At 43.8% G+C, this 26,029-nt stretch overlaps 1 protein-coding gene across 2 annotated transcripts in view; it reads left to right on the forward strand.

Annotated features, from left to right (window-relative positions):
• Nucleotides 1–25,787, forward strand: part of rnd2 (Rho family GTPase 2) — a 30,729-nt gene extending 4,942 nt beyond the window's left edge. For both annotated transcript variants that reach the window (XM_073495224.1, XM_073495225.1), the window contains 3 exons: nucleotides 19,433–19,542; nucleotides 22,454–22,588; nucleotides 24,641–25,787. In XM_073495224.1, the coding sequence (XP_073351325.1) occupies nucleotides 19,433–19,542; nucleotides 22,454–22,588; nucleotides 24,641–24,910 (515 nt within the window). In that variant the 3' untranslated portion in view covers nucleotides 24,911–25,787. The remainder of the gene's footprint in view (nucleotides 1–19,432; nucleotides 19,543–22,453; nucleotides 22,589–24,640) is intronic.
• The last annotated feature ends 242 nt before the right edge of the window (nucleotides 25,788–26,029 follow it).

Raw genomic sequence — 26,029 nt, forward strand, 5'->3', positions numbered from 1 at the left:
AACAAAAACTACTCTTCGGTTTAGGCACAGAAACTACAAAAACCAGGTTTAGGTAACAAATATGAGGTTTAAAAAAACATTGTGCTTTGCGTCTTAACGTTCAGTCACATCAATCATGTAACTTAGGTTAAGGGATGTGTTCACTTACTTATGCAACATAACTAAAAATATGTCAACGTTAACAGCTGGTCACATCCCGCTCTCCTGGGAGAATGTCCTCCTTCCTAGGTAGAGTTTGTAACTCTTAATGCTAATTTGCCAGACTTCCTCCTCTGCTGCCATAATAATTACTATGGCCAACAGAGGTTGTCACTAAGCAAGGGAAAAAAGGGTTGTAATAAGCTGCGTTCACAGTTGACAATAGTGTCGTTTTTCTGACGAGGACGGCCTGGTGAAAAAGACATTGAGTGAGACTGTGATTGGTGGCCCTGCATCAGAGCCAGTGTAGCAAGTTTTTAATTAAATTATCTTATTACCAAGCAGACAAAGCAAAAAAAAAAGAAAGAATTTCGGATCCGATAATCGGCCAGGCCCATAATTGGTCGATTCCTATTCACTACACTGGACAGCTTTATTTCGACCTGACATTTGCATCAGTCAATCCTCCACTTGCTCTTCCAAAGCCACAACCACTTCCACCGCAGATATACAGCTATTTTTTTGTTCTGACAACCAAGCTTTCAGCCTCTTCACATAAAGTATTGTCTGCCTTTTTAATTGCTGGTGAAGTCTGCCTGCTGCGGTCTGGCTCCGTTCACAAAGAGTTATTGATCGCTTTCTGAGGCGAGGCTATTTAAACAGCTTGCGTCTCGCCTGGTTCACATTTCTCCGGCATGGTTAGATGTGTATTGCCATTAAAAATGCTCCCAGCATTTGTTGTTGCAGCATGGAAGTCGTCCATTGATTAGTTTGGTCTCATTAATTCTGGTTTTCCGCAAGGTCTAGTCCTTGCAGGATGGGCGCGAACTGGGGTGAGGTGTTTATCTAATTGAGGTCATCACCGAGTGTAAATCTGTACGTTCGTGCATGTGTGCTGCAGCTTTAAATTAATGGGTATTTCAAAAAGCATTAAAAAATACACAGAGGTCTTATGGCTTCTGGGAAGCGCAGGGCAACTCTGAGCTGCGTTTTTATATTCTGCTCTGCATTCGGCTCCGGACCATCTGGAGAATTAAATCAATTAGAAAGTGATTAAATGGAATTCCAATGAGGAAAAAAAACACTGTATCTGTGTGTATTTATGTTACACCAGAGAGCAGACACTGATATATTCACTGATATATGGTGTAGCCTGTTTCACCATTGCATGTATGTGTGTCTTAATCGACTTTTGAAGCAACCCAAGCTGTTAAGCAGTCAATATGTCAATGTGGTTTGGTGATAACTTGTCTGAGGGCCATTAGTGATTACTGTCTACACTCATGGGTGCCATTGGTAGTGAGCCAGTCTGGGGTTTTTTATCGAGCCTGAGGCATTAATCCACTCTTCCTCTCTTCCCAATATGGTAAGTTTGCCTGGGAAAGATCCTCTCCAGCTTTTGCCTCAGACTAATACCCCGCTAAGAGGAGTGCGTGCTATTTCTTACAAGTCCAAGTCATGACAGGCCGGGTTTCCCCAAACTTCCAACAGCCGCACACTTTCTGTATCTCCTCTCTGCTGCCTTTCTAATGCCTGACCTGATTCTCATATGAAGACTGGATCTCTTAAGTTCTGTTCAGTCATGCCGGAGTGTGCTTTCAAGTGGCAATCCGCAGGAATCTTGTTTTTCTTTCGTCTTTTGCTCACATCTTTGCTACTAATCGCTCAAAATGTGGCATTCTTTGCCACTGTACTCGCCAGACTCACTTGTCATTCAGACCATATCCTGAGAAGGTCTGTCGATGAAAATGTGACTTTTTGTTGAGTTTCTTTGCCTGATCGGCAGTGTTGGCTATTGCCTTCCATTGTAAACGCCCAATTCTTTCTCTATTTGTTTCCAAACAAAGTGCTGCTGCTGCTGCTGGGAACATGAAACGCATCACTTGCTGTGCAGTGGAGGATTTTTCCTGCAATAGACCTGCCTGACGCTGGGTGTTCACAACAACAAATATAAAACCTTTCACGAAAACTCGTGGTTTGAAGCCCTATTTTGCTGCACAGTCAGTGATAGAGAGCAGAAAAACATGCATTTATATGAAAATGTCAGATGGTGAAGAGAGATTCCGCGCTCACATGAGTTTCAGAGACATTTTCTCAAGGTCTTCAATGTTTAATGTTTTTTTAAAGGCTCATTTCTCACGACAAAGCTGTCTTTGTTTTTACAGTCAGTAGTGTGAGTTTCTTTTTCGACTCGAAAGACAAGTGCACGACTGCAAGCGTGTAACACCACTCCCAGCTCCAGCTCGGAGTCACAGTCTGGCCGTCTTCCTCCTCCCGCACTCGACTTTCACAACATTCCTGGTGTCTTTATGCTCTTTAAACTCCACATTCTCAGCGCGCTGGACCAGTAGGGCATCCAGAGGCCTGTAAAAACATGCTGAGTTCAGTTGGCTCTCTTTTTCCTCAACACTTTCCGCTTGATTAATCTTTAATAGAGAATGAGTGAACTACAACCACAACGCAGAGCAGAAATAAAACCAACAGACCCCTCCGCCTCTCCTCTCCTCTGCCCTCAAACCTATAGCTTCCTGGAGCCAGAGGATGCTCAGAAAGACCAGAGTACTGAGCATACTGATCAGGAGATAACCTTATCTGCTCTTGGCTGTCACAGCTCGGCTTTCCTGAATCACTACTGTAATTTTAGACGCACTGTTAAATGATTAAAAACAAAAAAAGATTCTCATGTTCCTTCTCTTTCCTCTCCCAATTTGAGAATGATGCGGTTGAGATGGTCGCAAACTGCCGGAAAGGTGGCTGCATACAAAACCACAGACCGTAAATATACCTTTTGTTTATTTTCGTCAGCATCCTGGAGGGAGGATGACGACATCCTTTCAACTGTTGTTCACAAGACCGAATATTTTCAAGCCTAAGCCCTGAGAGTTGTTCCTACTCTTTGCCGAAGCAGCCCAGGGCAATAACTGCCTAAACGAAACCTGTTTTGATGATGCATAACAGGCTGGGAGGCACTCCCCTGCACTGGGGGGGAGAACAGCTGCATGACAGTTTCGGGTAATGAGTAAACAGAAGATAGTGTAAGCCTGGTGAAATGCTGTAACTCAAAATAACTGTTTGTTACCCTAATAATTAAATGAACACACACGTTGAAGCAGTTTCTTCGTACCCTCCAGCTCATCCGTACCTGTAACGTAGTAATGATTGTTAAATGGGCTGAAATTAAAGATTGTATTTGTTTTTATAAGTTGGGATGCTGTTTACAGTAAGTGACAACAGTTTTACAAAATGTTTCCGAGCCCATGTGGTAATACCCTTTATGCAACCATGTTTTTTGTTACAAAGTGGTGAACCTCACCCGTCTTTGCCTGTGGATGACTGAGCACTTCAGGATGCCCTTCATACGTAGTCATGACACTGTCGATGATCACCTGTTACTGATGAACCTGTTTATCTGTGGAAGCGTCCAAACAGGTGTTTTTGAGCATTACACAACTTCCTTGTTGCCCCGGGTGATCCTTAACTTTTCCTCTAGCACCATCATCAGGAGGCATCATAAGACTGCTGTACAGCCTGTCAGAGCCACCAGCATGGCTGTAGACTCTCAGTCGTGAGGCATGAACAGGCATGTCAGGTGTAAGAAAGTCTGATGGTTTTCCTGAACAATTCGGCGGCTGGAGTTTGCGCTTGAGAACAGCTCAGCACAGAGAACAGTGTGTAACTACAAGATGCCACGCAGTAGAGTGCAGATTTCCACCAGGTGTGTCCGGGGTACAGGTGGGTGGGGAACAGGAAGCACAGGGCAGACTGTGTCCACTGTGTCTGAATAAGAGTGGTGGAACGAGGGGAGACGAAATGCAGTTTCCAAAACACTGGTGAAGAATCCACCAACACTAATGAGACCTCCACGTACGTTCACGGACCTCAAAAATAGGGGGTCTGGGGGTTTCAGAGACTTTGTTTTCTGGTTATATTAATTCCTTCTAATTTTACTTTTAATTCTCAGGAAAGAATGCAGAATAATTCGCCCCTCTGACAGGAACATCTCAATGATGATTGACGTCGGTGTGACCCGTGTGATCGACAGAAACATAGATGCAGCAGCTTTTATAAAAATGTATGCCCCGTTCCTTTAAAACTTTCCACGAGAAACAGAGTATTTCTTTCTCTTCTCCGTTTCTCTTTCCCTCTCTCAAATCTCACAAATTGCCTCTCAGAGGGCTTGAAAGTTTTTCTAAGTCTCTCACTCACTGAGAAGGACAGCGTACACTACAGTAAATTGCATGCTGTACACTGCAATGAACAGGTTGTGATGACTAAAAGAGGCAAAAGGGGTGAAAATTTGTCAGAAATCAGAAGGAATACAGGAGAATTGTGACCCCGGGAGGAAAACGGGAGAGGGCGATGAAAAACGGGTGTTTTCTGGGAATTTTGAAGGGTTAGCAAGTGCGTGTACGTAGTAGAAACAAGTTTCCAAACTGATGCAGTTGTTGATCAGCAGTCAATGTCGGTATAAAACAGAGAAGTCCTGTGAATCACCAACCACGAGAGGTCCTTGAGCATTCAGTCATAAATGTGCAAAGGAAATACTAGGCTGACAGTTGTAGTAGTGTACAAGATTAGCTGAGGACAGATACACAAATACAACCAGGTGCGTTATACACAATAATGTACGACTTCTGGCTGCCATGTTGGATTTTTTCAAGGGTTGGAAATGAACGCTGACCTTTCTGCCAGGTCTCCACTCTCTGTAGACAGTTACTGGAATGCCTGTGAAGGTATTTTTGGACAGAGGGGATACCGCTCTGTCCTCTGTGGCCTTACAGGCTCGACTGAAGAATCTCAGAGAATATATTCCGGCTCCTCCTTGACTCTCAGCCCTTTGGCGTCAGGTTTGGGATGAGCCTGCAGCCTCTCTGGCATGCTGTATTTGATAATCCCAGGGATTACAGTTACTGGTTGGAGCCCACAAAGACGTTTTACGTACTAGAAATCAAACGGCAAGCGCTGCGGGTGGTAAAGTGGGTGTGCCGTCATTGCGTGCTGTAAGTCATGATGAGCCTAAAAAGGTAAAAAAACGTCCCTCGATTGTTTTTAATTATTTGAATTCTCTCATCAACGCATGGAGATAAATACATTTTGACACCAAATGAGAAACAAATGTAAATGTAAAAGGCCACGGAGAGGCTGTTAAATATCCAGGTTTTTCATTAAACAATTACTGAAATGTATTTTCCAGCTCATGAAACATAATTGCTCTATAGACACACATGAATGCATATAACTAAAATGTCATCTACAGAAATACAGATGCATGCGCACCTCGTTGTAAATAACTAATTACCCTGGCCTTCCAAGAACAAATTCCATCTGTGTTCCAGTCATTCCCGTCTTCCTCATTTCCTCCCCAGCTCTAAACTTCTTGAATAATGATGGCCTCACGCACAGTGCCGCACTTCATTGCACCCTGACTCTCTGAGTGGGTTTGTGTGACATTATGGAAACTCTGGAGGGCAGCCGGCAATCCTTGCTGCTGGGCTGGATGTCGTGGTTCCTGAGCAGGCAAGCAGCTGTGCTCCATCCCTGGAGCTCAGCGCTCCGTGAATCATATTCTTAGACTATTACACAAAGGGTCAACAAGCTGAAGAGGAAATGGCTGCCTGTGTGTTACAGTAGCTGTAAGAGAAGATGAAGAAACTAGAACAGAAGAATGGTTGAAGTGCATGAGACATGCCTTCTCTGGAGGTGGACTGTCAGATACCTTTTTCTCTGTGCTATTTACTAATCCCCTCCTCTTTCTCTTCTTTGTCGATGTTCTCCATCTCTGATAGCCCATTAGTCAAGGCGGCTGCTGAAGCGCCGCGTTCAGGTCACCAGCAGTCAGGGGCCGTGTTAAGCAGGGGGTGGGCAGGAGAGCTGCATGAAAGCCAGCCAGCCACACTGACAGGAACACACAGGCTGTAATTACCGCGCAGAACATCTCCTCAGTGACAAAATGAAACACAAACACACACACACACACACACTCGAACAGACACCTACTGTATACTCGCGCACACACAAGGGCAGGATGCCACCTGCAACACAAAAGTATGTGTCCACTTTTTACATGCATACAAAACGTACTGAGCATCATCCATGTCCACCCGGGCGTAAACAATAAAACAAGCACTCCTCAGAGGCCCCAGAGGATACGGCTCCCTCTGATCTCTTATCTCTGTCAGAGGAGCCTGTAAATGGGACCGTGGATACAGCAATGAGCCGAGAGCCACCACACATTCCTTCAGCCCCCCATGCACTGTCAGCTTAATGCTGAGCACCAGGCAAAAAGTGTATAATCTGCTTAAATGGCATGTCCACTGCTGAACAGAACTGCACACTGCTGATAGGCTGTGTATGGCTTTTACTTAGTTAATGTGCCAACAGAATAATCAAAGTGATAAGTTATTAGGGAACGAACATTAACTGGACAGAATTAAAAGGAGTCTTTTTGTACGTTGTGGAGAAAAAAAGAGCACTTAGGGCTTTTGATGAGCTCACACTGACTCCGATTACCAGCTCTGTCTTAAGCCTTTGCCATGCCGCGCTTCCTACGGAGGAGGATGGAGCTATCATGATGACTGACATCGAATCAAAGGATAAAACGAAGATATGAAAGTGTTTTGTTGGCAAACATAAAAGGCGAGAGGAATACAAAGGGGCAGATATGGGAGTAAATTGTAATTAGCAGTTTGAATGCACAATAAAGACATGGTTGCTATTATTTATTATTATCTGATATAACTATCTGGGCCACACTCGGCTCCAGTGTTTATCTGACGAAGATAATACAAAATACAAAGACATTACATTCAAACCAAAGAAGGACAAAACCAGCAAGTGTCACACCACATATGTATTACATTTACATAATATCAGCCATGCTAATGTACTGTAAACACAGGAGGTATTTAAATATTTGTTGTTTATTGTTTTTATATTGTAATATGTGAACTTAGGAAAACAAAGTTTTAAATATCCTGAAACTTAACGTAACTTTTCAGTAGCTGCATGCTAAGTTGCGAGCCACCCGAGAGTTTTACACAAGGTTTCTAGAGCTTTTTCTCTGGAAACAGCTGCCTGCTGCTGCTGAAAACCACACTGTGAGAGTGATTGGAGTGAACCAAAACATTAAAGTTGTGGCAAGTCAGCAAAATAATGAGCTGAAACTAACTATAAAGCTCCGCAAAGCTGAAGGGAGCTGTGGATTAACGTGATAATTCTCTGTAGATTCGTTAAACAACCTCTTCCACATTCACCTTTGATTGTATTGTTATGATAGAAATATTGTTCATTGCTGCTTTAATTTAGGAAAAATAGAAATAAAAGAACGTGCATGTGTAATGAATACCTACGAGTGCATGCGTACGTGTGTGGGCATGTGCATGATTGAGTGGGTTCGTGTATGGGAATTCCAACAGCTCTGGCCCCTGACCTCTCCTATTGTTTCTCAGCTGACCAGAGGCGTAATGGGGGCTGATGAGGGGCGCTGGGGTGGGAGTCGGGGCACAATACGGCTGGAAAGCGGAGCAGCTGCTTGGACCAATAGGCAAACAGATTGGGGGAGCGAGGGGCTGAAGCGAGTGAAAGCATGGGGGTGGGGGTGGAGGGGGTGCTGCCCTCGGAGCATGTTATAAGAGCAGCAAGTGTTCACTAGATTGAAAACTGGAAAAGGGGACAGAAGGAGTAGACAGAAGGAGAAGGGTACATCTGTGCTTTTCCCACCCCCACCCACCACCCCACCCATCCGGGCTTTTTGTTGTAAGTAAGGTTTGTTGGTGGAGCCCTTGGGACCTGACCTACTGCGGTCCTCTGGGACGCAGACACACAAACGCCAACTGTGTCACACTTTTAAACCACTGCAGCACTCCTGTTACCGCTACACACTGAGCGACATCGGGTGATATAAATAATTCTGTGGGGGATTTAATTCAGTGTTTCGTCTATTGTATTAAGAGACGGAGGAAGCGTTCTTTACTTGTGCGACCTCTGCCTTCATTGACCTGAAGTAACATGATCTATGGCTCGATGCAAAGGAGCAGGATGTTATTGATCCTAAATGGAGTTATTTCAAGGGCGCAGCGGAACGCGGAGCTTCTTCATGTGAATTTTAAAGTGTAATCTTTTTTTTATAATAAATAAAAAACTAAACTCTATATTTTTGGGTCAAGTGCTTGACAGGTTTGATCTGGACCCGGCTTTTACATTTTCCTGTGAAATAATTTGCTCTCATAGATACTGAAAAAGAAGCAAACCTTTTCTTTTTTTATTCTAAATGAATAAATACACAACAAATGATATGTTCAGTCCTGCTCATTGGGGCCCCCTGCCCTGCATGTCTTTCGATGTTTCCCTGCCTCAACAAACCTACTTTCTGAAAACCTCCTGTAACACATCATGTTACCCCAGCGCCGTTCATGTGTTTGGAAAACTGACTTTTACAAGAGAAGAGACACAAACTAATACACGCTGGCACTGAACCAGGCATTTGTTCCTATTCAGCAGCAGCAGCAGCAGCGAATGCCTCAGTCATCCAGTCAGACAGGAAACCCACCCAGGGAACTGTGGCTCTGTGATTTTTTTTTCCCCGAGTCCAATCCCTCTACTGAGCGCAACAGAACCCGCTGCAGCGCCAGCTTTGATCAGCCTACTTCAAACAGCCACACTGACTGGTTCTGTTGCTCCCCAGGCTAGCGCTCAGTCCCTCTGGCCCCCCACCTCCACGGGCGCAAAACCCTCTCAGCATCCGTCTGCAGCCCATCCGAGCGTAAGGGGATACAGGCAGAGAGGCCGTCTTTCACCTCCATCTTTCACCCCCCCACCTGCACCTCGCTCACACACACACTCGACAGTTCCCATCATTTATGGATGACTTTATTTATAAACAAGATCCAGCGTGCTCTCTTTCTCACTGCTCCTGATGCTTTTGTGGAGGTGAAATTGCTCTTGAAGTAGTGCCATGTCTCCCTGTTGGCCTCCCTGGGGGGGTTGCAGAGTGGGCTGGGGGATTGATAGCACCATGATAGGGATGTGTTTGGATGGTTGGAGCTGATGGGAGCAGAGGATGGCCTCTTCCACTCACAGGTTTTTCTTTCATATGCCGTCTGAATATTCTCACTTCATAGCAGACAGACAGCTGTGGACAGAGAAGATGCAGTCGGTGTTATTACAAGTTTTAATGAAAATCCTCGAGCGGGAGTACAAGTTTCGAAGGAGAGAGTATGAGATTGAAATGATGTGTAGGAATGGGAATAAAGGATGTGATCGCTGCTGTTTTACAGGTGAAATGAGATGAATTTCAATACTGTGTGTGTGTGTGTATGTGAGATGGTGGTAGTTTTTTGAGGAGGGCTGGGAGCTTTTCAGAGAAGAATTCAGTGTGGCATTACAATCGCTCGTCAAAAAATTAGAGTTTGAGTGTTGGCAGGAAACATTTTGGCACTTTCTCAAAGACTGTCAAAAAGACTGCTGTAAAACAAATACAATGCTCAAAGCAGCTTGTGGTTTTCCCAATTACTTGCATCCTTGCCAAATGGAGGCATTGTTAATAAGCTGCAGGCTCAAAGAGGCACCGCCAACGCAGATTTAGCCAAACATCTCACCGTCAAGTATAAACTTTGTTTAATTGAGAGCTGATTAAAGCTCCTATGTGCAAGAAAATGTCTTACCTTGGTGCCCGAAGGATGGTCGTGGATGAAGGCATTCACACCGTAGTTTGTGTATAATTTGCCAGGTACTTGCGCTCGTATGGGATTGTCCCACACAGTTGGATTGTGGCAAAATTGGAGCCAGGTTCAACGTTTTTGTTTGATGACCCTTAGTTTTTTTGCACCAGCACTTTGAACTCATTGAAATGAATGAGTGTTTCTGAAGTGAGTCTTACCTCCAACATTTAGCAGCTGTTTTAACTCCTCACTTACACCATTTATGACTCTATACATTATTTGACGGCAAACATGTAGCATTTCTCAAAACTTCTTTGATGCCCGTGGAGAAAGTCCCCAGACTCCCTTAAAAAATCGCTTCATTTGTGAGTTGGTGAGTCAGAAGAAACGTTGTTATGCCTGAAGATATTCATTTGTGTAGAAAACTTTCCATCCATTTGTTCCGTTGATGTACGTTTTTATTTGCATATAGAGCGAGGAAGTGAGGGCGAGCAGCCTCCAGGTGCTCACTGAAAAAACGAACATGATTGGTGACATCACAAATAGTTTGGAAGCCGATCCTGGTCCATTGCAATATTCAGCATACTCAAGTGTAATGTGGAGACTTGAAGCCTCCGCTGCACATACACTGAGAATGAACTTCACAGTGAAGCAAGAGACGTCTCCGTGAAATAGTTTTTAAACTTTTGAAATAACACACATTTGCATAATCAAAGATTGATGATTTTTTAATGAGGGAGAAGGAGTAGATGTAATTTTAAGGATTTTAACAAGATAATCGAACATTTTGTTGAAAAACAATATCAGAAATCTTAAGTAAGTATAAGGTTATGGAGGTAAAATTATACAACTACCAACATGATGTGCACACTGCAGCAATCAAAGAAATGGTGCTTTATTTTGGTCAAAAAACAAATTCTTTCTTGTGCAAGCTTAATGTTTGATTTGAATTTATTGGGATTTTACTGCCAATTAAAAATGGTGACCGGGGCCTCCTTTTATCTGGATGTCTTTGTAAAGCAGTAACTTCTTTATCCCCAGAGTGGAGTGATCAGCTTATAAAGAGTGAAACTGGATCCACCAACTTGCCTCCTCTGTCTGAAGTCTTTTGCTATAAATGTGTTGAAGTTGAGCAACCCGACAAAAAACACATACAGCTAAAAGACTTGCTGTGTGTGTCGGGGATGTCGGAACCAGCCGGGGTCCAACACTGATCGGTTTGAACGGTGAAAGAGGTTGCGCAAAGGACAAATAATCTTCAAGTCTGCATCTGGCGCTCTTTAACTAGCTCTTGTCTGTTTTTCAAACTGTGTTATTCGGTGGACCTTGTCCAAACAGTCTGCTGCTGCTGTTTTGACGTGACTCAGCGGTTCTGGTGTGTGAAGAGCAGAGCTTGAGGAAACACAGAAACAGATAAAAAAAAGAAAAAAGAAAGGCGGTTGTGCGTGTGCTCCCAGCACACAGCCAGCAGCCCTTCACAGCTACTTGACTCCCTCACAAAAACAAACGCCGGGTACTGTTTGTATTGTAACATCTAAACGCACGAACATCTCAGAGGAATTAAGAGCGTCACCGAGGGGTGCGCTAATGTGCCACACCAAATCTGAAGACACGTCTCAAACACTTAGACGGAGAAAACCAAAGTTGAGACATGGTTTAAACAACACATGAATACATAGACCAACAGAGGAAGTGAACATCAGAAGCATAGTGACTTTTAAAAGTAAAGCGCAGCATGAGCCAGCGCCTTGGACAGACACAGAGATCAAGTGACGGGAGATGAAATGCATTGCTATATCTTTGCTGTAATGAGAGCGTGTCTGTGTGTGATAATAAAAGAGGGGCTGGGGGGTGAGGAGAAACTGAAAGCGGACACACCACATCTCCATACCCATGGGGCGAGCAGGAGACAGACAGTAACGCTGCTGTGTCCCCTGCCTGTGCTGTCAGCGCCGTGGCTTTTCAACCTGCGATTGGACAACAGACACAGGCATTAACTCCACGGCAGCGGAGCTCAGAGCAGATCAGTGGAAAGGTGCTCAACGCCCTTCAAAGGCTGCATTTCCTCCAGAGGAAAGGCACGGTGGGCTTTGATCAATATCTCCTGTGTGAAGGCTGCAGACATGGAAGGTTAATGGCCATTTAACCCAGTGTCACCTCCACTGTCCCGTCTGTGTGCTAATGCCTTTGAAAACTTGACACAACCATCTCCATTACAGATCAACAGCTTTATCTCTCTCTCTTTCTCTGTGTGTGTGTGTGCTTGGTATATGCACTTGTATAGTCTATAGGTCAAACTGCATGAGCAACCAGTGATATAAGCCCCAGTCCAGAGTACAGGTCAGCTGATGGTGCGTCATTACAGGCTTTTTAATGATTTTTCGCTCATGGATTCACTGCCTCAAGCTTCTCATGTATAAGGCTTTGGCAGATGGCGTGTATGTTGCTATAAATGCTCTGTTTGTGTAATTTGCTTCTACATATTGCAAGAGTCTGGCCAACATTTCATGTGATGGTGTAACATGAACGTCGAAATTGCAATATTACCTCTCAGGTTCAATATGTGAAGTATCCAGCCTTTATCATTGTTAGACATTTTGAAGGTATTTAAAAGATGAATCCTTACAGCACATATATGCCCCACTGAACACTGGATACATATTTTTTCCCTCAGAAGAAATAATGAACTGATGCATAAAATATTGGATCTCATCAAAAGCGAGTCTGGAAGTCGATAAAATACAAAAACATCAGTAATCCGCTGAAGCCAAGAAGTCTACTTTTGTAATATCAAGTGTTTGACTCTTCACTGTATTTTTAAAAACGTTAGATAGACCTGTGTTGTGTTTCATGCATCAAGATTTAATAAATTTGAGATGCTATCATGAGTCATGTGACTTACTGGGAAACATTGCACATTGCCTTGTTTGCTCATGTTAGCAATTATGCGGAGTGAAACTACTAAACACACACCACCCTTGTAAAATGACAATGTGTTGTCTTTTATACATTTATTGTTCGGATTAAACCAGCATTTCTCAAACCTTTTTGCACCACTTTAGAAAAGGATTAGGCTCTCCGGGTACCACCATATTGACCTACGTTCTGATACAGTCGTGTACAGTCGCGCCTTGTAGGCGCCTTAGCCGTGCTGCATAAGAAGCCGCTTGCACTCATGCGCGGTTCACTGTCATCAACAAACAAGTCAAACAAGTACCTGCTAACTGATTTTCATATCAAGTTTCAAGTTTAGTTCATTCAAATCACACTTCCAAAGCAAACAGGTGTTCCACGAAAGTTCCTCCCAAAAACCGACGTATGTATAAACTTACATACGTAAGATTAAAATAGAAGCAAGTTTAACCAGGAAAGGATAGAAAACAAATAGGTGCATAGCAGATGTAAAAAAACCCAATAAGATAAAACAAAACAATGTAAGTCATAATTTAAAACCCAATGAATCTGATAAAAATAAAAAGGTTAGATATAATTAAAAGGAAATTAAAGGAACAGTATGAATAACACATCCAACTCTTAAACTGCAGAGCTTGCGTATGAAAATGGTCTGCAAAAATGTCAAGTATGCAGCTGAAACATGCAACAATACTGGCAGTCCTTCTCGATACGGTTCCCACTTAAATTAGGAACAGTAGTTTTATGTAAGTCTTCAGAGTAGATTGGAGTTGAGACTTTTAAGGTCAGTGGGTCCATATGTGGTGAACTGTATTGGATTCTGGATGAGAACTCGTAAAAGAAAGTTTTCTTTCAGGCTGATATTCACATAATAAAACACACGCTGTCTTGATCAGCAGAGTGGTGCACCGGGTCAAAGTAACTCCACCTCCTATGAAGGCTGTCTTGGCAGCGCGGTCTGTTTATCTCTGTTTGAGTAAGAACCCCCAAATGAGGAGAAGCTATAACAGCTCACAGCACACACCGGCCCATCAGCACTGAAAAGTGTGATCCAGCCCCTAAAAGGATGGAGCACCAACCCTCTTCTTCTCTCCTCTTAGTCACCTCTAATCATCAATGCACCGGAGTCATTAGCCTCCACGATCCCCTCGCTCTCTTGCTCTCTTCCTCCTTACTTCCTTTCAGGGCCTCACAATGAAGCCATTTGCATCCGTCCAGGTTGCTACGATACTCGGCCACTGCGACTTGAAATGTTTTGCCTTTGCTTTGAAGGTGGATTTCAAGAGGAAAACAGCTGCAGGAGAAGAAAAAAGACACAGTTTATGTGACGCTGGATGTGTTGTGTTTCTAAGGTTGCAGCTAACTCGATCACACTAACTGTTATCCTTATTTGGCGACGTTTGGGAGGGGTTGCGCTTCCATGTGCCCTGCCTTCGTTATGTGCATGGGTGTTTTTCAGTGTCTGTATGGCCTAATGAGGCTGTTAGTTGCTGTTGACTCCCTGCCATATGTGCATGAGCACATCGGAGAGCCTTGAGGCAAAGACTATTCTTTTCCCCCTAACACATAATGGTTTGCTTTTTTAGCTGCGTCTGCAATGAGCATGCAGCAAATGGAGAGAGAAAGAGAAAATTCCTGCTGTGACGGTACAGATTAATGCGCTGAGGAATGGAAGGCTTTGTTAAATGCTGATGCTCACTCAATTTCACAGGTTTCCTGAGGAATCTTCTGTCAAACTACAGCAATTGTGTTTTATTGTTAAGTTTATTTTCATCAGGAGAGACTTCGTAGAGAGTGAGCTAATATTTTACTGACGTGCTCAGTAATGATGAGAAAATGTGAAGAGTCTGTGGTTGACCCCATCATGATATACTGTAAGTGGGTAGTGAAATTGTAAGTAGTATAAGACCCACTTGATGAAGATTTGGATGTATTTGAAGAGGAGCAGACTTCTGGTGGCGCTGCTAGTGTTTAACCTGGATGTGAATGGGGTGAAGATAGGGCTGCAACTAACAATTATTTTCATTATCGATTAAACTGTTGGCTATTTTTACAATTAATGATTGACTATTTCTATACAATGTTTAAAAGAAATTGTGAAACATGCTGATAACAAGGCCAAACTGATGTCTTCAAAATGCTTCTTTTGTCCAAAAATCAGTCCAAAACCATAAGAGTCTTAAAGGACACATATTATGCTCCTTTTCAGGTTCATAATTTTATTTTGGGTTCCTACTCGAACAGGTTTACATGTTTTAGTGCTAAAAAAACCAAACAAATCAGTTTTCTCATATTGTCCACTGTAGCAGCACTGTATTCCCGCTCTGTCTGAAACGCTCTGTTTTAGCTCCTGTCTCTTTAAGGCCCCCCTCCTGAATACCCAGTCTCCTCTGATTGGTCAGCTTACACATGCCTGAGCAAGCACCGCTAACAAAAACAAAACAGCAGTGCTACATCAATTCGTACGTGCCAAACTAGCTGTTAGGTATAAATTATGCAGATGTGTTACATGGTGTCGTATTGTGATGTCACGAAGTGACAGAATTAAAGGCGGGACTACTGACGAGGCGTTTCAGGAGCAGTGTTTTTTGTGTCTTTCTAATACCTTTCACATATCCAAGAATCTTAATAAAACACTGAAGTCTCCTTTTAATCTTCTCAGCAAATGCTTCATATTTTGCTTGAAAAATGTCAAAATAGTTGGCAAATACATTTCTATTGATTGATTGATTGATTGATTAATTGACTAATCCTTGCTGCATTTTCGGAGAGGCGGGTTGCGATGGTTCATACTGAAATGACAGCTGACTGTAGCAGAGGGGAGAACAAATTTAAAGTTTGACAGCAGCGATATGATTGGCTGATTCAGATCGTGGTTGGTTTAACTGAAAGAGTAAACTCCTGTAGGCAGCCAATAACAAAAAAAGTTGGAGAAGAGGGAGAGGGACTAAGCTTAATTTCATTGATTAGTAAAAATTCTCACATAAGAGGGTTTGAATGAGCAGACAGAGAGCTGTCATGTTTCAGACAGATCGTCTCGGCGGGGCAGTCCAGGTGTCAGGGGACAGGAGGCATAAATGAAGTCATACCACAAACCCTCAAGCCTTATTACTGTACATTAGCGCTCCACTAAGTTTCTGTCCGCCTCAACATCCTCTGGGATATTTCCAGCCTTTGATGAAGCTCAACTGACGGCTGGCGCGAAACGCATTCCTTCCACCTCTGTCACCTCTGCTCAGAAGAGCCTCCTGTGCGGCGCTGCAGCGTGTCTGAGCGCTAATTAGCCCCGTGGAAATAAAGACAGAAGTCCACTTTCCACTGTGAGAGATCGCCGGTGCTATATCAGGCTAATGCTAATGCTTGAGGAGGAGGTTTTGTGAGAGGTGTTTTATCCCTGTCCTTGGCACGCCGTGGCGGGGTCCCGCTCCTTGCCAGGCGTGATGGTTTTTCGTGGTTCCTGCCAGGCTGTGCTCCCCTCCCTCACCCTCCTGCCCCATCCATCTCATCGTGCCTCTGTCTGAAATTCAATTGACCTTTTGTACCACCTCACAGTGAATGGGCACAGGCCACCTCCACCAATAGCCAACCCAGAGCTCTCATACCTCTTTATTTGATCTGTCCAGCCGAGTTCGGTGCTTTCATTACCTACCCAAACACCCCCACTCCTCCACTCCTCCGCAGCTACATCCTCTTTTATCTCTGGTCATGTCTCTTTGCTGGTAGGGGAGAGGCAGTTCAGGCGATGGAGGTGATATATTTTACAATCAGGAGAAAACTCTTTCTTCTTCCTCCTCCTCATGTTCTTGATGGTTATAGTGATTGGCTTTTATTTGTGCCTGCTCGGCTTGTTTTAAACACAGCCCTTTTTCTCCTCGTCTTCCCCTCAGAGGACTTTTTTCTGACTTTGAAAAAGTGCTGAGGTAGCTTCCCTGTCGCTCGGGACAGAAGAGCTCTGAATGGCTGCGCTGTGACGAAGGCCTGTTGTGACCGTGACCTGCCAATCATTGTGATCACTGGGATTGACAAATTGATCCCAACGGCCTCATTCCAGGCCCCTAATTACATCTTAAATCAAACGAGCGCTATTGTCTCAACTTTCCGTCATCTTACATTTCTTCCCCTTCATCTGGATTCTCCTTTAATTCCCCGTTTGCCTCTCCCATCATTGCATGCTTCTGCACCTTGCCCTCGCGCCAGCGTCAAAGTCATTAAATCTTTTCAGTCCCCTCTCCACCCCCACATGCTGTCTCTTTTCTTCTTCAGCTCTAACCCCAGTACAGGTCTGCTGCACTGTGATACATACTAAAGACCAACTTCAGCAGCTACAGCACCTCATGTGTGACCACTACCAATCAGAGCTCGCTGTTGTACAATGTGTGCTTTGCTGACTGTTGGACTTGGCATCTGTGTGATGGGCTTTTTGGGGTGTGTGTGTATGTGTGTGTTAGTCCTGCTCTTTCAGCAGCACAGATCAGTTAGTATGGAGAGGAAGGGGCTATGAATTTCTGATATTGTCCTGTAAGGTAGAGGCTAAAAATGACAATTATTCTTTTTTTGTTTTTTCTATATTACATATAATACACTGTGCATATATATATCTATATTACTAAAAAAGGTGGTGTTTCAAAGGTGGAAAAACAAGGTTGTCAAAAGTATATGTATTGTAGACTTAACAAAAGTGCCTTCAGGCTTTTGTGGAGTTTAAAGGCCCCACGTTGTGAAATTTCTGACCACTAGAGGTGCTGAAGAGAGCAATATTTTAATGAGCAGGTCCATGTTTCACATATACCCATGTAGGGCTGGTCAGTATGACCCTAAAATAATATATAATGAAAGATCTGTTGTTAAAACAATGAAATAATAGTATGATCACAAAGTTTCAAAGAGCTGTATCAGTATATAATTTTCTTGCTCTTTGGGGTCTATGCCTAAACATGCAGACAAAACTGAAGAACTGTGAAGATCTTTGTATGCAGTGAGGAAGTTTAATGAGAATGAATAGGGCCACACAATATCCAGTTATCTTAATGCATCAGTGTTATACACGCCATTAGCAGGGCTCAATCCCATTTCCAACTTTTACCCCTACCCCTTGTTTTCAAGTGCCCCCTCTCAGAGTTACAAGGGGTTAGTAGTTGAAATCTCCCCCCATGAAATGGGACAACCCTTCAAGACCCTCGTGCATCATCAGTAGTCATTGATGCTATTTATGTAAACGGACTCAACCGGACATTTCCAGTGTGCCGTCTTAACCCGTGATTTCTCTTGTGTCACTGTGGCAATCCTGATTCATAATGCCATTTGCCATGCTGCAATAAAAAGAGAGAGGAAGAGGACTGAAGGCCACAATAACAAAGCATTTTTCAAAAAGTCTAGTGAGACTGGAAAGACATTCAAAGTATTTGTTAGCCCTTAATGGAAAACTGCATTTTGTTGAGAAACAGAATGTTGCCTCACTTTGAGGCACAAAAAGCATCAATCTCGAACATGCAGCGTGTTGCATTGTTCCCAGTGGGGAGGGAGCAGGTCACCATAGGACAGCCAGCTGACTGATGGAGGCCGCGTGCAGCTATTGTCATAGTCTCATTCCATCATTAACAAAGAGATCATAGTGATGCTAAAACAGGCTGTAGCACCATTGTGCAGACTCCATTTAACCCACCAGACAAAGGCATGCAGCACTTTAACCAGCTGACTGCCTATTGTGTCCAGTCCGGTATGAAACGCAATAACAGCAAGAATAAATAGTCATAATCAGCTTGCGTGACCTTAAGTGATCCACAGTATCTGACGCATATGTCTCGCAGTTGAAAGTGTAAAAAGAGGTGATTCGTCACCAAACCTGTCCGTTTCCTTGACAGCAAATTTATGCAGCCTGGGTGCGGTTGCTGTCGAAATGTACGAGTTCAGGTCTGTACCAGCTCCCAGGGGTGGCAGGAGGGAGGGTGCCCACAACCACAGCCACGTTTCCCAGAAAGCCCAGATATTTTTACAAGCCTCCTAATGAGAGCTGTAAGAGAGCAGGACCCGTGTAACCGAGCAGCTTGTGAAAGTACAGAGGCACCACGCTGCCTTCAAATTTGATCAAGGTACAGAAATGAAAAGCGAGAGCTGGGAGAGGCGTGAGAGTGCATGTGAATCTCATCGAGTCGAAGGAAAAAAGATTTTAAAACAAGGACCGTTTGCAAGCATGGCAGGAAGAGGGATGAGACGAGAGAATTAAGGGGTTCAACCTTTAGTTTGGCCTTTGTGCTGGCATTCGCTGTTGTTTCAAGATGATAATGGATTGTGTGCTCAAGTCCTCTAGTCCTTAACCCACTATGATTCACTTTTGTGTGTGTCTGCTTCTCCAAGAAACCCCTCGACATTCCTCGTGAAGCACTGTGATAAAGGGAGGCCACAGCTGTGTGGAAGCCCAAGAGACAAAGAGACTCAAATATGTGCACACAACTGTTAAGATCAAGACTCATTTGCATCTGCAGAGTGCATCCAAGCTGTATTGTGTCCAAGTTCATGTCACAGCCTCTGCTTTAATGGGTTATCCATGTATTCATGACCTTAAGATCACCTTCCAGGGACCTGCAGCATGTTTCTAATTGACAGAATGTGCCATATGGTTGGGATGAAGATCCTCATGGGGTTAAGTTGGTTAAAACAAGTACACAGAGGAATTTCTCAGAGGGCGCCGTGACCTTATGCCATATGTTATTGTGTGTCCACAGGTTCATCTTATTACGATAACGTGAGGCCGCTGGCGTATCCTGACTCAGATGCTGTTCTCATCTGTTTCGACATCAGCCGCCCAGAGACTTTGGACAGTGTCATAAAGAAGGTCAGTGTTTTTTTTTTATTGTTGTTTCCACCCCCCCCCCCCCCCCCCCCCCCCCCCATTTCATCTCCTCCTCTCAACACTTTGGATCAGCATTTAATATCTGCTGTGACACAGGAGAACTAACCGGAAAGAAATTCACTTTCCCCTGATCAGCATCTTGTATCCACTCAGATTTCTGTGCCAGCAGCTTGCATTTTCACGGCTCAACAATAGAGCAAATCAGCACAGAGGTTAGAGCCTCTCGTTCCTTTATCTCATCAAAATGTCCATGGATACTTGACCCTCGTCCCTCCGAGGAATGGTAAGGTCAGAATGAAGAATGAGAGGAGAGGCTTTGCAGCCGGGTGGGTTTGACAGGAATATCAGATACGCAAATTAGCCACACCATATCAAAGAAGGCAGGAGCCTGGTCAAGAGAGCTAGAATCACCTCTCTGCAGACATTTAATATTTAAAATCTGGGTTTTTGCAGAACAGTTGGCCCGATGGTGGCAGATTATAATTATTATAAAATGGCCTATACACAAATTCAAGTGTCTCCCTGCAATATCTGTACAATTTTCTACTTTTACCTTTACTTTCTATGTAAAGTTACTTTTGACAATAATATCTTGGGTTTGGGAAGAACCTGTGCAGTTTCCAGCTGCAACAACAATAATGGAAAGTGTCCACAAGCCTTTACTTCATGAAGAGTGCCGCTATCTGAGATCATACACTTTACAGACTCCCAGGGACCAAGATGTTATTTTTCTGATTAGTGATTAATTAACATTACTGTTATAGTAAATAAAACCCTCTGAGTGACCGATAGTTGGCATTTTTTTCACCTCCATGTCCGTTTATTTTTTGGTTGGTTTGTCAGCAGGTTTACACAAAAACTATCAAACACATTTCACCTAAACTTGGATGGTGGATGGGTCTGGACCCAGAATAGACCCCATTAACTTTTGGTGCGGATCCAGATAAAGGGACAGATCCAGGAAGTTTTCTCATTTTCTCTTCAACATTGCGAGAGAGGGCATTTTTCTGAGATTTTCCTTCATTTCTTAGGGAATCTTGAAGAAAAAAGTATGTCATCAATCCAAGTCAATACGGCTTTCCGTAGATAGCAAAACACACAAAATGCCAGGTTTGGTCTCTACTTCAGATGTTGTAATGCTGTTGCTGAGATCGGGGTGGCAGCTGAAGTGTGGTTCTGGCCGGGCGGGGTTGTGGTCATGGATTTGTTTTTACGGTTGGTGGCAACACCTATTGTACATGTAGAGACACCCAACTTAATGGGTTTGTTTGCGTGCATGTGTGTCATGTGAAACAGGCCTGTGCCATTTAGCGCTCTCTCATCTTGAAGCCATGTGTGTGTGTTTGCCTTTGAACTGCGCTCCTTGTGGGTGCTCCTTGTGTTCCCACGGCTGGCTCGTTGACGTGTTTAGTGGTCTGAGGGGAGCTCCTAAAATGCCCATGCAGACTTTGTAGATCTAACCCGAGCCACCTTTTTTTTTCAACCCACAAATCTCACAAGCCTCAGCGCGCTCTGTCAACAGGGGGAAGCAGAGCTACCGTCAAGCTTTTGGTTTTCCCATGAATCCCTCGGCAGGGGGCTGCCATGACCCCTGACCCCGAGCTGTCGCCCTGGTAATCTCTGAAACTCGGGGGCACATGGAAAACCTGTTGCACAATCACCATCCCAAATTAGGCTCTTGACCTCCAGAAACAAGCGGGGTCACAAAGGTTACTGGATGACAGCTGGGGGAGGAGAGAGGGTTCAACAATCAAAGCGTTTGATTGGATGTGATCAGCAGAGCAGGGACGGGCATTGAAGGTCAAAGGTTGTCTTCAGCGTGAAAGGTGAATGGACGCCCTGACATTCTGCACACGGCATGCAGAGTATTTCAGGGCTGTCGGCTGCTGTTGTGTATTTGTGTCGCGGGGAGGAGAGACTGTGTTGGTTCAGCTGAGCTTCAGAAGTGACATTTAATCTCAGGGTGATTTTAGCAGGAAGGCTGCTCAACCTTTCCTGCACAGAACCTGAAATAGATTTGCAGACGGGGGCTGCGTCAGGAAAGGTGTAACACATCAAGAACTGCAGAGCCCTGAACCAAGCTGGCATGAATAAAGTTGTCTTATTTTCACGTGGAGCTTAAGCTAGTGTAATGAAACTTTAATTAATCAGTGAAACAGTGTGTGCCCTTATTAGAGCTGAAATGATTAAAACGATTAATTGATTGGGTGTGACAAACTGTCACTTGCTCCAGTCTTTCAGGTGTAAGGTTTCGTTGTTTTTCTTCCTCTTATGTTGAAGTAAATTCAATGTCTTTGGGTGTTGGAGTGTTTGAGTGATTAAAGGAAATTATGATGTGCATTTTTCACTATTTTCTGTCAAATGTATTGACCAAAACACAAACTGAAAGTAATTGTCAGTCGTAACCCTACTGTTACTGAGTTTACGGCTGCGAACATGTCATTGAATCTGATTATTTTTTAATGAAATGATTCATTGTTTAGTCTATAAAATGACAGATCATAATAAAATTGCCAATCAGAGTTTCCTGGAGCCGAGGGTGGGTGATGACCCGTTTAGTCCAAACAAAAACATATTCAATTTACGACATTTGACGACAACAGCAAATTCTGCTCCACTTTTGCCTGATAAATGACATTTTCATATTCCCAAATATTGAGGAATTGACCTCATCTACTAGATTCACAGTTGTAAAAAGGTACTTACAGACCTAACAGACCTTTTACTTTCCCCTGGCTCCTTAGCTGAACAAATGTCTTTTATCGAGAGAGCATTATCCTCCCAGAAGCTCAGGTGTCTGGTGTCAGAGAAGCCAGAGGTTGTCACTGTGTCTCAGCAGCTCTCCTCTCATATTTGGCAGAATCACTGATGTATTTCTGTGTCTCTCCGACAGTGGCAAGGGGAGACGCAGGAGTTCTGTCCCAACGCCAAAGTGGTGCTGGTTGGCTGTAAGCTGGACATGAGGACAGATGTCAACACCCTGAGGGAACTCTCCAAGCAGCGCCTCATCCCCGTCACCCACGAGCAGGTGAGAACAAGAAGATGATGGATATGTGAGGAGAAAGAAATGAGATGAGGTGCATTGGAAAATAGATTATAAAAGCATTCTGACGATTATTTTTCTATCGTGGATCAACCGTGGCGTTGCCTCTCTGGTCCCACAGGAAGGGAGTGTGAGAGAAACCTCACACAACACAATCAGCCACCGCAGAATAAGAGCTGTGTGAAACCCCTCAGGGACATGTTGCTGGGGTTGGCATTTTGACCGAAATTTTGCTGACAAGCAATGCAAGGTTGCTTACGGCGAGGGCCGCGGGAGAAGCGCGAGTGGTTAGTGGAGTTTATGTCGAGGGACACATTTTATTTTTCCTCTGAAATGAAATATTCATGCAGATTTAGGGATTTTGAAAATGCAGGATGAATAGAAAAACGGACATTGATAAATGAGCGAGCCCTTTTATCGTACGCCGCCATGACCTCTAAGCCAAGGGGATGGGGAGAGGAGGGAGGGGATGATAAACTGTTCTGTAAATCTGTGAATTTTAATCAGCTTTCAGTATGTTCATTTTGTGCTCTCCCGTGTTGGACATACAAAAAGTGGAGGGGCTTTTTCACCACCGCACAAAAGCCCCCAGAACAAAGGAGCCTTTTTTTCCGCTGCCGTCTGAGAGCTCGCCGCAGGCTAAAAGCACGCAGCCTGAAAATCCGCAGCTGAAAAAAACAGACAGTTCATGTAAATAAGATACATAAACAAAAGATGGTGTGGCCAACCGCAGGGCTAATGTGAAATAGCTGGGGACCATTTGTGGTCATGCCTACATTAAGCTATTGTTTTGCTCCTTCTCAGTCACTACTGTTAGTGCCCTGAAAATGTGTGTCACACAGCGGATGCCAAAGCTGTGCACAATAAACATTTCGGAGCTCTAATCCAATAGCCTGTGTTGTTATCCTGTTGTTGATCTTAAATTGAATTCCAACACAGCTGAGGAGTCGCCGGAGAGAGTGACCACTGGGTGAACTCCAGACATTTCCGCACTAATCTGCCTGAGATCCGATCGAGCTTTTCCGCTTGTCGCCACGATCTCTACCTCAGTCCCCCTGAATCCAAATCTGCCATTCCACCTAATGAGGACTTCATTGCTTCTTATCTGTGGCTCAGTGCACAGCCGCGATAAAAATCGAGCAACAAAGCTGTCTGTGTTGGAGAGTATGCGATTTTCGGGTCATGGGAAATACAACCGTGGGTTTTTAAGTGTGATCATGAAACAAGAGGAGCGAGGATAGAGGCTGAGGGACTTTGAAATTAAATTTGTCTCTGATTTGATCACAAGCAAACAATTTACAGTCTTAATTAACTGGGTATATTGTAACATTACTCAGGGGGAATCTCCAATGGTGGAGTTTAGTCTCTTCTCTCTAAATAGCTGCACAGACCATGTCATCAGTGGCCCAGTGGGCACTGTGCCGCTCTGTTCCCACTCTCCTACCGCAGGCCGAGGAGTCAGAGTATCTACATAATTAATGCCTCAGATGGAGGAGCTTCATTTGTCTGCGGCCATGTTTGGACCATTGACATTCAGTCTACGGGTTAGATTGAAATCTTTCTCTCAGGTCTGCTGCCTCTTTCAGGAACATTTAGTCTTCCACTGTTGAGATGTAGTGCCTGCTTATGCCAAGGCACAATGAAGGATGGGATGCATATTTTTCTCCGTGAAGTGCTCACACAACATCTTGACAGGGTGTAAACTCATGTCGACCGAGCCTTAAAGCCTTAGGAAACAAGAGAGAAGAAATTCTATTAGAAAAGAAGCAGAGTACAAAGCCACTGAAAGGAAGGAAGGCGTAACATAAATGTACTGGGAAGATGCCAAAAGGTTTTTCGTGGCACCTCAGATAAAATAAAATAAGTAGTCTCACTGTATATTTTTCCTGTAACACAATTTGTTGGTTGTGATATAAATCAAAGGAGACATATTATGCTCATTTTCAGGTTCACTGAAGGAAAGGAAAACACACACAAAAAAAGCATAATAGTTGTCGCTTGTTAAATGTCTCCTATTTTCCTGTCTCCGTGTTCCAGGGCAGCACGATAGGTCGACAGATCGGGGCGGTGGCCTACGTCGAGTGCACCTCCAAGGTTTCGGAGAACAGCGTTCGGGACGTCTTTCACGTCACCACGGTGGCGTCGGTGCGGCGGCCGCACAAGCCGCAGCTAAAGCGCAGCAGCTCCCGCAGAGGCCTGAAGCGAGTCTCACAGCTCCCGTTGCCTCCCCTACCGGGTCGGACTGAGCAAATGGACCAGGCCCCGGCCATGAGGAAGGACCGGGCCAAGAGCTGTGTGCTCATGTAGAGACCCTTCATTCTAAATTAAATATGTATATACATAAACAAAGAAATATATAACAGAGGAAGTCTATTTATTGTTTTTTTTGTTGTTGTTTTTTTCCTCGTATCTTCATTTTTTTGCACTGCAGAGGAGTGAGGAAAAAAGAAACGCTGCGCTGTGGAAAGAAATGCTTTGGATTTTTCTTTTTTTTGTTGCGTGTGTGCATATTTTCTAAGCTGTTTACATATTTGTGTTGTTTTGAAATGATGACAAATTGGACTAACCCTGGGGATGTGAGGAAGCTGTGATAGTGGAAGTGTTGGCTAGTCCCTGGTATTAAAGAGGAATTAATTTCCTGAAGCCGCTCTAATGAAAGGATGCCACCGCGGCGATGCTGAGGAGAGTGAGGAAAACCATGTCGAGGACGGACATCTGGGGATGAAGCTTGTTTTTTTTTTTCAAAGACAGTGTTGCTCAGCGAACATTGGGACTAATTGTCCAGCTGCACTGTCTGAAGTCGCTTCCTGTTGCCATATTTGAGAGGAAAACCTGTATGTTCAGTCATGCTGAAAAGGGATTCTAGTGGTAAGACGAATGATGGCTCAACCAAACAATAGGAGCTGGAAATGAGATTTTGTAACACTGAAATATTGTGAAGGTGTGTTTGAGTGTTACTACCACAAGTGCATTTTAGAAAAGAAGTCACAACATATCTGATTTTATTTGCTCGTTTAACACTTCTAGTTTTTCTCATCGGCTCCAACTGTGTCAGTTTAATTCACTGAAGTTAATGCTGTTGTCACTATTTTAAAGATGTTTCTTTGTGGAAAATAAAGTGGTAAAATGTTAGGGCTATTTTGTTGTACTTTCACTAGAGTCTAAAATAAAGCAACAGCTTGACTGTAAATACATTTTATTCCTTTTTTTCATTAAATGGATTAGCGATGTAGATCATGTGATTAACACACTTCTCTCATCATGCTGAGATGAAGTAAATCAGTTAGTCACAATGCTCAGTCTTCTCTTTGCAACTTCTGATCCATGTGCTTTCCTCTTCCAGCCTCCTAAAGCCACATCTGTAAATAATACCTGTCCATTTCCTGTGTTAATGCCATCTCTGAGCTCTCATGTTGCCCTGCAAGT

This window comes from Pagrus major, chromosome 23 (genome assembly GCF_040436345.1).
Source record: "Pagrus major chromosome 23, Pma_NU_1.0".
NCBI classification, from domain to species: Eukaryota; Metazoa; Chordata; class Actinopteri; order Spariformes; family Sparidae; genus Pagrus; species Pagrus major.